The 12,141-nt window shown below is 41.5% G+C and overlaps 1 protein-coding gene across 5 annotated transcripts in view; it reads right to left on the minus strand.

Moving 5' to 3' along the window:
- pecam1a (platelet and endothelial cell adhesion molecule 1a) overlaps positions 1 to 12,141 on the minus strand; it is an 83,910-nt gene that overhangs the window by 27,324 nt on the left and 44,445 nt on the right. For 4 of the 5 annotated variants that reach the window (XM_052033125.1, XM_052033124.1, XM_052033123.1 and 1 more), the window contains exons 4-7: positions 8,722 to 9,024; positions 5,550 to 5,843; positions 3,858 to 4,142; positions 2,034 to 2,330 (exon numbers count right to left, since the gene is read on the minus strand). In XM_052033125.1, the coding sequence (XP_051889085.1) occupies positions 2,034 to 2,330; positions 3,858 to 4,142; positions 5,550 to 5,843; positions 8,722 to 9,024 (1,179 nt within the window). The remainder of the gene's footprint in view (positions 1 to 2,033; positions 2,331 to 3,857; positions 4,143 to 5,549; positions 5,844 to 8,721; positions 9,025 to 12,141) is intronic. The other variant, XM_052033122.1, reaches the window with a different exon arrangement.

The raw sequence follows: 12,141 nt of genomic DNA on the forward strand, positions 1-12,141 counted from the left end.
CTCATTCTTCTAAGCTCCAAAGGATACAGATCCAACTTCTATATCCACATATGACAGGGCAATCCTCTCATCTTAGGAATTAACCCAGTGGATCTCTTTTGGACTCCCTTGAAAGCTAATGCTGCCTGCAATAATATCTTGTGGGTCGCATTAATAAGAAACTCAACTGGACCAGCCATGTTAATACAATGGCTACACGAGCAGGTTAGAGACTAGGTATCCTGGAGCAAAAGACTCAACCCCAAAGTATTCCCATCCTCTACAGGGCACGTCACGAACTCGATGGAATACCAACACTTGCCTGGATGTAGGTCCAACAACTCTTGAGGACAAAGCAGCCTGCTTGATTGGCACAGTTGGTTACAGTGTGAACCATCTACAAAATGTACAAAATGGCCCAGGCTGTTCCAACAGCACCCCCAAACGTGCTCCTACACCAAGAAAGAGAAGGGCAGCAGGTGCCTGGGAACACCTTTTCCTTTAAGGTTGTGCTCCAAGTCACACACTGTTCTGACTTGGAAACATATTGCCAATCCTTCTAAATTCTGGAACTCCCTATCCAGCAACATTGTGGCAATGCCTTCACCTAAAGCACTGCAGTGGAACATGAAGGTGGCCACCTTCTCTAGAGCAGTTGCGGACAGGCAATGGACGCTGGGCAGGCCAGCATTGCCCAGATCCCAGAAAATGAATTCAAACAAGATGACTGTGGGAATGTAGGAGATCATATTGGAAGAATGCCCAACACGCTGGCCAATGTTTATTCCTCAACCAGCATTACTGAAACAGTTTATCTGTTACCACTTCGCTGGTTGTGGAATCTTGCTGTCTTTCTTGCATTACAATGGTGACAACTCCTCAAAAGTATTAAACTGGGTCTAACGTGGGTTGGATTGGCTGAAGTTCATGAAGGACCCATTCAATCCATTACCAGAAATATGCACTAGGTTGACAGCGATTTCGTGTCAACATGCTATATTCTGCCTCCAAAGTTCATTCTATTGATTTCAGTTCAATGAATTTCAGAGACAGTCCAATATGTTTATGGTACCAATGTGGATCAAAATTCTAGGTATTAAAATTTTCTCTTATTGTAGAAAATGTACCACTTTAAATATTGCTTTTGTCTAAAGAAAAAAAAGGATAAAAACCTATTTTCATTAATTCTACCAATTTAGTCATTCCATCAAAGCTGTTACAATAATCAATTAAGTCAGTGCTGATTGTAGATTGCAAAATGTAACTGTTGTAGTTTTAGATAATATTCTCTTTGCTGTTACTTTTCAATTTAGTCTTCATATCACCTCAATGAGTCATTCTATTACTTGTCATTAGAAAGCCCAACAACAAGATTCTTATCTCCTTACAACATAAAAGAAACCATTCAGCCCATGGAGATCAGGACTGGCACAAGGGAATGGGCATATGATATCTCCCTGGATCTATTGGTTTACCATGTTTTTTCTATTAATATCTGAAGAGTAACTATTTAGGTAGATGCTAATCGACTCTTATTTTGAAAAGTGGCATAATTTATTTGATTTCTAATAATGCAAGCCTCTCCACTGAGACAATAATATTGGAATATTTTGTTTGATATATTCATCCTGTCCTTTTCTTCAAAAAATTTTGCAAATTTCTGTTAAAAAAAATTCCACACTAGGTATTGGTCCATCTGATAGCTAGTTGAACAATCTGTCTAGGAATCAGAGAGCTCTCTGAACTCAACCCTTCACTAAGTAAATTTAGCAGATAAAATAAGATTGGATTTAAAACAATTACATATTAACACTTAAAGAAAAAAAATGTTAACACCTAAGGCATGTAACACGTGAAGCAGAGTTTATAACAAAACAGGAAAATGTAATGATTTAAATGCAATTCTTAGATGTAGGTTAGGTGGAGCACAGCTAGATGTTGTGGGAATATGTTGGAACCAGACTTGTTGATTTTCCTTACATTATTTTTGCTGGGTTTCAGGTAAGATTTAAATTGGAACATCTTATAGAAGCAAACAGACACAATGATCTTACCTTTTACAGTTATATTAATATACAGACTTCTTTCTGTTCGAATTCTTTTACTTGCAGAGTTTGATGCGTGACAGGCATACTTCCCACTCTGTGTAGTATTAGCTGAGGGAATGTCATAGTTTGCTTCAGTAGCATTTACAGTTAATTGATGTAGAAGTTTTCCTGGTATTCCTTTGAAAAACTTGTAAGTTATCGGCCAAGATCCCCTCGACACAGCACACGTGAGACGTAAATGATCACCTTGAACCACAATACCAAGAGAGGCTGCTGATTTTAGAATTGGTTTGGAAACTGGTACTGTTTTAAAAGAAGAACAGATGAGAGCATCAGATGTGCCTTTCAACCAAGTATTATCAGGGTTAGTTTTGTAATCTGTGGAAGCATAGTCAGTGCAAAGTTAACCAATGTTGTGGAATCAGTCTGTTTTTAGGATTACTCTTTGCTATTTTGGCATTGTACAAGAAGCCAGCATAATGGGTGCCAAAAAATTACTATTTAATTGAAATCTAAAGCCAGTTAAAGGTCAATCACTAAATGGGAGTCAAAAATTCCCGTATTTTGAAGGAATTTTTGAGCAACTGAGAATCTTGTACCTGTGACTCTACTGCAGGCATTAGTGTGTGAAGGTCATCCTGTTGGCGGAGCTTTGGAAAGAACAAGAGTATTTATTTGTAAAGCTTTTAAGCTGAATTTGGGCCACTGCAGGCTTTCCAGCCCGTGGATGTCAGACACAAACTCTAAAACCTTGGCCTTGAAATTCTATTGCATGCTATGATAGAATTTATATGATAATAAATAATTTCCTTCTGAATCCTCTGTGCACATGACATGCTAATGCTCAGAGGCGTCCAGACATATGCAGTTGTCTACAATGGTATGTAGTGCAAATCTGGACAAAACTTCTATCAATTTTTCCAACGTGTGACAAGCTACTCATACAGAAGGAGGCCTTCACAAAATATACAAGCCCCGCTTTGGTACTTGTTGAAGGAGACCAGGTAGGCTAAGGAATCTGGACATGGAGCCAGGTTCAGATAGGTGTGTTTTATGGCTCTTTACTGGGTCCCAATCCATCACTGCCTTTTATATCCACAAATACTCCCCTCTCCCCTTCCATGCCAACGCACTGATCTGATCTTTGAGGTTCTGATTTGCCCCCACCCTCCCCACAATTGATGCTCCTACATATTTGGGCACACCTTCCACCCCATGCTTCTCTCCACTGGCTCCTTGCCAACTGCAAGGTGGTGTAAGTGGAGCAAAGACTTAAAATTGTATGTCCTCTTCTAATGAGCACAAATGATTGGCCTCATTTGCAGTAGTGATGGGCTCTTAAAACAAATATTTATTTTCCACTGGTCACCTTGCACATTTTACATGTCTTTCAAGCTGCCACAGTACTTGTAGGCCAAAACGGTTGCTAGCGAAAGGAAAGCTTATTTTAGGCCTACTGAAAACATTTATTTCAGTTTGTGTTCCCATATCATTTAGATGTTGACAATAAGCACAAAATATAGCATTGCTGAAGGCTCCAAACCTCTGGATGTCTATCGGTAGAGAGTTATCTACAGATACCTTTTAGGCATGTAGAAAAGCAAGTAAATAACTGAAGTGATTCCTTGGTCTTTTGCTTCTCCATGTCTTATCTGTGGCAGGGATCTCAGACAGCAGGAGAAGCCCTGAGGAAATGTATCCTCACTGTCTGTAAACCTAGGTTTTACTGCACATTTTAATTCCTTACTCCAACAACATTGGTTAGTTTACAGTCGTCCAATGGAGTTTTGGGCTGTGTATCTCCGAAGCTACGATAAACATTAACCTTACCTGCCACAATCACCTGTTGTTCAATAGTTTCAAACGTCTGGTCCCACCTTGCATTGCAGCGGTACACTCCTGTATCATTGACAGTTGCATTTTTAGAAAGTTTTGCTTCAAGAGGACCATGAGCCTCTGTCTTTATTGGAATTGTACCTTTCACAATTGTTAGTTCAGGTTTTATATCAGATATAATTAATGATGACATCAGAACAGTACAATTAATGGTCATTTCATCTCCTTCAAATATTCCACATTGCGGTTCAATTGTAAACAGATGACGTGAAAATGGATCTGAAATGATAAGTTAGACATGGTGCATAAATGGTTGATCACATCATAAAGTTAACACCTATTCTTCCTTGATTTTTTAATTTCATATTTTCTTTAGATTATTCTGTTCTGGCCTGGCACTTGATCTTTTCCAATGAAGGGTTTACCTTTCCTGTCGATAAAGGAAACTCCAAAGCTTCAGAGCCTAACCAACACTCTTCAGCAATGTCCCTGCCATTTGATGGGGTAAGAAGGAAGTAATTTTTATGGGATCTGATCTCAGTTTTATTTTATAAAAATTATGCCCCATTTTTAAGGTCCAAGCTGCTGCCCGAATCAGCTTCACTCACAGGCAGCCACACACACAAAATGCTGGAGGAACTCAGCAGGTCAGGCAGCATCTATAGAGGGTAATAAGCAGTCAAGATTTCTTTCCCTCCATAGATGCTGCCTGACCTGCTGAGTTCCTCCAGCATTTCGTGTGTGTTGCTCTAGATTTCCAGCATCTACAGTCTCTCTTGTGTTGCACTCACAGGCAGGACTACTTCCATCTAGCTGGGAGCCATTACCCCTCATCTAACTATAGTCCTGGCAGAGCAGTGGCCAAGGGTGTTCCCACCTCAATGGACATCCTTAATCATTTGCTTTGGAAAGTAGAGGCAGAAATTTTGCCCCTAATAAATTTGCCTAGAAAATTCCAGGAATGATTGACTCTTGGCTGAGATCTGTGGACCCATCACAGTTAAGGGAGTCAGAAAATCTCTCAGATGCATTCGGTATCTTTGCTTGACTACCAGGCTACCACTGAATCTTGGACCTTGAATCCTAGAGACTTCACAGAGCATACAGACTCTGGAAAGTCAGTAGATGCGTCAAGTTTCTTTGAAACTTTTATTTATGCAATCAAATAACTTTTGGGAAAGAAAGGTAGGAAAGAATAGCTAAGCTTTTAGTTTATCCCAAAGTTAAAAATGCAATTAATGTGACTGCATGTAGCTGGGTAGGATATACCTAGTAAGATTGGGTGCTGGATTAATGGTAGCTGGGAGAAAGTTGTGGTGGAGGTGGATGGGGTGCTAGGTGGTGGGAAGGACGTGAAATTTTGCAAGAAGAGGAATTTAAGAGTTAGCCACATTGGTGAGACTGGAGTTACATATAGGACAGACCAGTTAAGAGGCAGGTTTTCTTCCTTGAAAAGCATTAGTGAATCAGATGGGCTTTTACGTCATTCCTTTTGTTTTGTAGTCATCGTTACTCATGATGAGTGTTTTCCTTTAAAGGTTATTAATTGAGATTAAATTCCATGGCTGCTGCGGTGGGACTGGGTTGTTAATCCAGGCCTCGGGATTATTAATCTGGCGATGTACCAGCTGCACCATGACCGTCTTACACAACATTGCAGATATTGCATTATACCTGTTAACCTACCTTGCACAGTTATGTTGACTAGTGCACTGTAGTTTGAGCTGGTCTTAGAGTCTTTCCCTTGGGTCGTACAGCTATAAGCCAGATCTGTTTCTTCTGCTACTTTAAGTGAGTGTGTTGCAAAACTTTTATTGGTTTTTTCTATGTCTCTCAGGCGGGAATATTGTCCATTTTTATATTTATAGAATATAAATTCAAGAGGAGGAAGTTCTTCAGTGGCATCACAGTGCAACTCAATTCGATTTCCCGCTATCACCTCCATTGGATGTATGGTAAGTCGAGGTGTCTGTAATTCTCCTAAAGTAAAAATCACAAAAAATTAAACCATTTTGTGGTTTTTGAAACCTGTTCAATGTTGAAGCAAATAGGTAAGAATTTGACATTAGAAATCAGACATGAGCTTTCAACCACATATTCACCACATCACTTGCATCGTTTGCCAATGGTCTATATTTTGCATCTCAAAGATCTCTCTACTTCTTCTCTATTTAATAGATATTATTCTATTCTTGATTCAGTCATGGGACATTTATACAAACTGTGCACAAGCATTTCCTGCATCTGGTTACAGTCAAAGAGTCATAGAGTCATAGAGTCATACAGCACAGAAATGAGCCCTTCAGCCCGACTGGTCCATGCTGGCAAAGATTCCCATCTAACCTAGTCCCATTTGCCCACATTTGGCCCATACCCTTTTAAACCTGTTCAGTTTATAAATTCCTATTTAGCTTGTGGTATTTGCAGTTTATCATCTCTCCCCATTCAATTCTTATCTGAATATTGGCAAATAACTCTTTCATCAGTCAGCAATGCTACTTTGGATTTGTTTGCAGTTGGGTCACTCTCTGCAATACACTGGTTGCTGGGCAGCTTATTGTTGCAGTATAGTGATTGATGAGTGATGCAGTGAATAATATTTGCAATGGAACCAACCACAACAGATAGTAAGACAGATAACCAAAAATTTGGACCAAGAGTTAGACTTTAGGGCTATATTGTATGAAAACAGGCCCTTTGGCCCAATTTGTCCATGCTGACCAAAATGTCTATCTGAGCTAGTCCCATTTGCCTGCCATTATCGGTTTAAACCTTTTCTATCCATGTACTTGTCTAAATGTCTTTTAAACATTGTAATTGTGCTTGCCTCTACCACTTCTTCTGGCAGCTTATTCCATGTACCCTGAAAATAACTCCCTTGCTCTCCGCCAAAGTAGGGTGTGGGACCTCTTACTTTAGAGAACAGACAGGACTTCAGTTTAAACTCCCAGAGCGCAGTGCTCTAAGTGCTGACATTTTTGTGCTCATATCCCTGCAATGGGTCTTAAACCTGGAAGCTTTTGACTCAGAGGTGAGTGTGACAGCAACTGAGCAGTTATGCCTCAGCTGACAATGACATAATTCCTGCTTATCCAGCACTGGATGTCAGAAAACTGGCAGAAGTGGAATTTGCAGGAGAATATGGAGGTGGGTGGAGTATCATTCAAGGAAGTGATTGGAGATTGCTTTTTCATGAAGGATTCCCTTCTAGTGTAGGAAGACCATGTGAGGTGATTCTATCACTGCAATTTCTTCTTGTCACATTTTATGCTCTTATAGAGTCATAGAATACTACAGCACAGAAAGAGGCCCTTTGGCCCACCTAGTCCATGCCAACCTGCAACCTAGTCCCACCGACCTGCACCTGGACCATATCCCTCCAAACCCTCCCATCCATGCACCGATCCAAACTTCTCTTAAATGTTACAATTGAACCAGCATCTGCCACTTCCGCTGGCAGCTCGTTCCACACTCGCACCACCCTCTGAATGAAGAAATTTCCCCTCAGATTCCCCTTAAATATTTCACCTTTCACCCTAAACCTATGTCCTCTAGTTCTAGTCCCACCCAACCTGAGGGGAAAAAGCCTGCATGTATTCACCCTTTCTATACCCCTCTTAATTTTGTATACGTCTGTAAGATCTCCCCTCATTCTCTTATGCTGCAGGGAATGAAGTCCAGACTTATTCAACCTTTCTCTGTAACTCAGGTCCTGAAGTCCCAGCAACATCCTTGTAAATCTTCTCTGCCCTCTTTCAAGCTTATTGATATCTTTCCCTTAACTCTGAAACTGCACACAATACTCTAAATTCGGCCTCACCAATGTCTTGTACAACTTCTACATCCCAACTCCTGTACTCAATGATTCTGATTCTGATTTTCTTAACCCCCCCCCCCTCTCTCATGCTGATACCGCAGTCTTCATTGATTGAGGTCCTGCAGACTGAGGTTGTGTCTCTAATCTGCTCCATCTAGTTCTAGATCAGCCATGATCATATTGAAAGGTGGGGCAGGTTTGAAGGGTTGAGTGGCCTCCTCCTGCTCCTATTTTCTAGTGTTCACATCTTCTCCCTATGTTTAGAATCAAGATGAAATTCAACTTTTTTGTCTGAGGACGTAACAGTTACATTACCTGAAATTGGACTCTGAACTACCAGGGAGACTAGAGAGGAGTGCATCTATGAGCAATCGAATAATTTGCAATTATAATGAATGTGCAAGTGCATTGTTTTTATTAGTTAATATTTGGATAAGTAATCTGAAGAACCATTGACTCAGCAGGGGAACTGTAGGAGTGTTAAAAGTTGGAAAATTGTACCATGGCCATTGCCATGTAACTGTCCTGTTACTCTGCTTTCCACATTGGCAAGGATCATGTTACTTTAAATTTGTATAAAATGCAAATGTGAATTCCCAAAAAACGATAGCATTCCCTTCTCTGAGGCAAGGAAAGTTCAAGCTCCACTCAATGATAGAACAAATTATCAAGCTGAGACTTTAGAGGAATCCTGAGGGAACTGCTGCACTGCCATAGCTACCATCTTTTGTATGAAACTTTAAACAATGTGCCTGTGTTCCCCTCACAAATAGAGTTAATTGATCCCATAACAATATTCAAAGTGGAACAGGTGTCTCTCAACTGAAAGTTGGTACAGATGATCAAGTCATCATCATAATGGGGTTCAAGGGATTTTTTCTGTTTATGAATTTGGGGCTTCATTTCTAGAATTGCAACAGTGACTAGACTTGAAGAATGCTTCAATGACTGTGAGGCACTTTGGGAAGTCCTGTGTTTGTAAAAGGTGTTCTTTTTTCCTGCTTCATGCTGTGCTGTAATACGTCTCGTATTTCACATTACCTGTAACCGTTAGATAAGAGGGTTCACTCTTAGCCGTTTCATTTCCCACTTCCACGACACAAAAATAGTATCCAGTATGCGATGCTCGAGTAGGTTGTATTGTAACATGAGAATTTTGATGAGCAGACGTGGTGTTTTGCAGCAGGAAGTCTTTGTTTAATCCTTTATAAAAAAAGTATGAAATCTGACTTTCTAGGCCAGAAGTTACCATGATATTTGCTGAACAAGTCAGGGTAATGGAGCTTCCAGCTTCTGCTAAATCCTTGGGGTCAAATTTTATTTGTACATTGTTTATGGTCACACCTGTGAGAGCAGAGAAGGAACAGGGATTAGCTTTGATTCTTAATAAGATCAGAAAATTCCAGAAGTACAGAGCAAGCCTGGATGTCCATCCCCTTGCCCCATTCTGTAGAGAAGCTGCACAGAAACCAAAGCTGGGCAACAGTCATGGAACAGTACAAAACATATGGCACCGAGGAGATCATTCTGTCAATGATGCCCATGCTGATCAAAAATGGACTTCACATTAACCCACTACCCAGCCCTTGGGACAAAGACCTGCACGTTATCACTCTCAAGTGCTTGTTCAGATACATTTGCATATGGTGAAAGTTTCTGCCTCCCTCATCCTTTCAGGACAGTGACCCCACCATTCATTGGGTGAGATATTTTTTCTCAATTCCCTTCTAATCCTTCCATCAATTAATCAGAATCAGAATCAGGTTTATTATCACTGACTTATATGTCGTGAAATTTGTTGTTTTGTGGCAGCAGTACAGTGCAAAGACATGAAATTATCATAAATTACAAAATAAATAAATTGTGCAAAAAAAAGGAATAACAAGGCAGTGTGCATGGGTTCGTGGACCGTTCAGAAATCTGATGGCGGAGGGGAAGAAGCTGTTCCTAAATCATTGAGTGTGGGTCTTCAGACTCCTGTACCTCTTCCCTGATGGTAGTAACGAGTTGAAGGCATGTTCCGGATGGTGTGGATCCTGGGAGGGTTGCTGGCTGAGTCTACAACCCTCTGTAGCCTCTTGTAATCCTGTGCTATGGAGCCTCCATATCAGGCTGTGATGCAACCAGTCAGAATGCTCTCCACTGTACATCTATAGAAATTTGCAAGAGTCTTTGGTTATGTACCAAATCTCCTAAAACTGCTAACGAATCTATGTCCCTTGGTTACTAATGTCCCTGCTGCAGGAAATAGTTCTTACTCTCTCAAAATAATATTTACTCTCTCAAGGCCTCTCATAATTTTATATACTTCAATCCATTTCCATTGCATCTTGAGATCCATACTTAATGGCACGCATCTGCGCTTAATGTCATGGTCTTCACCTCCCCCTGCAACAACACCAACTGTCTATCTCAAAGCCATTGTGGTCTGCAGTTCTACTTTATTCTCCACCACATTCAGTTCTGCAACAGAGAATCTTTGTCAAAGATCACACGCTCACCGCCTCTCTTGGACAGAGCGAGAACAGAGTTGCCCTGGTCCTCACCTTCCACCTTACCAGCCTCAGACTTCAACAAATCATCCTTTGCAATTTCGGCCAGCTCCAACAGAATTCCACCACTGGTCACGCAGTCCCATCCTCTCCCATTTCAGCATTTCAAAGGGACCATTTGCTTCACAACTCCTGATCCACTCTTATATACCCACCAGTCACTCCCCATCTTCTCCAAGCATCAGGCATCCTTTCACTTCTTCCCTTCCCACCATCCAGAGACCCGGTCTTTCCAGGTGAAGCAGTTGCATTTCTTCTAATCTCGTGCAATTCAGTATTCACAATGTGGTCTCTTCTACACTGGAGAAACCAAACTCAATGCTTGCTTGGATGCTTCAGTACCATCAAGACCACCTATGACCCGTACACCCAAGGACCCACCCTGCTCACAGCTCATCAAGGATGGTGAAATGGTTAGCAGCTGTTGGAAGGAGCATTTCGAAGACCTCCTCAACCAAGATCCTGTCGTTGATCTGTCTCTATTCCACAATCTCAGTGTTTCTCCAGCCTGGAAAGAGGTTGGAAAAGCCATCCTGTCTACCTGTGTTGCCGCTTTCAGGGAACTATGGACTTTTACCCCCACGGCCCTCTGTTTGACAACGCTCCGCAGGGACCTACCGTTCACTGTGAATGGCTGGGTGTGGTTTAGCTTCCCAAAATGCACCACTTTGTACTTGTCTCAGTTAAATTCCATCTGACATGACTTTGCCCACTGTAACCCTAGACAACTTTCTTCACTGTCCACTACCACCGAATTGGGTATCATCTGCAGGTGGAGAGGATGCCCTTACTTTGGTTTCCCTCTTGTGAAACATTATTAATATTTCATTCTTGTTACTGAGCTTAGAGCGTTTTTCTGCAGAAGACTGGGCATCGCCACAGTAAGTCCAAACTTAGTAACATTTCTGGTTTCTTGAGTATGCGAGTTGTAGGTTTGTGTGTGATAAGCAGTGAGCAGCAGTGTGGCAGTGTGCTACCGAAAGCTCAGTGGGTATGAGCTGTGACCATCAACACAGCACTTAACCTGGGGTCAGGCGTTGGCAGAGTTACAGATGACAGGTGAGCTTAACTCCTGTTTGGAATTAGAAAAGGAAATAAGGGGCAGAAGTGAGTGGAAGGGTAGGAAAAGTCATAGGAAAGATACAAAAGTGTTGCCGCAGCACAATTTAAACGCTGTTGCAAAGACAACATATGAAAGGATTAGATAATGAGCAATGGAAGATGGCAGGTATGAACAGGCAATTTTTCAGATCGACAAACAAGCTACTGGAGGAACTCAGCAGGTCAGGCAGCATCTGTGGAGGGAAGTGGACAGTTGACGTTTTGGGTCGAGACCCTATATCAGTCCACATGAGGGGTCTCGACCCGAGATGTCGACTGACCATCTCTGTCCACAGATGCTGCCTGACACCTTGAGTTCCTCCAGCATCCTGCTGCTCCAGATTCCAGCGTCTGCGGTCTCTTGTGTCCGCAGTTTTTCAGGGTTTGACCTGCACGTGCACCTTATGATACTTAACATAACAGACTTAGACATTTTTTAATCTATTCGTGGACATGATGTGGATATCAGTGAGAATTAAGAGTCAACCACACTGGTAAGTATGGAGTCAGACTGGGTAAGCACTGCAAATTTCCTCCTCTGAAGGACTTCCTTGGATCAGTAACTTCACAGTAACCATTAGCAAAACAGGCTTTTATTCAAGATTTATTTCCTGAATTGAATTTGAATTCCCCAGCGGCCAAATCCTGGGAACAATAGGCCAGGTCTCTGGATGTTGGTCCATTAGTTTAGCCACAATGCTACTGTTCCAGTCTCTGGTTTCCATGGCAACTGGCTCCTTAAAGGAAAATATTTTCCTCAGTGATTCCTTAGACCACACTGCATAATGGAGTTTAACAACCTGGATTA

Source organism: Pristis pectinata, chromosome 18 (assembly GCF_009764475.1).
Source record: "Pristis pectinata isolate sPriPec2 chromosome 18, sPriPec2.1.pri, whole genome shotgun sequence".
Classification (NCBI taxonomy): Eukaryota; Metazoa; Chordata; class Chondrichthyes; order Rhinopristiformes; family Pristidae; genus Pristis; species Pristis pectinata.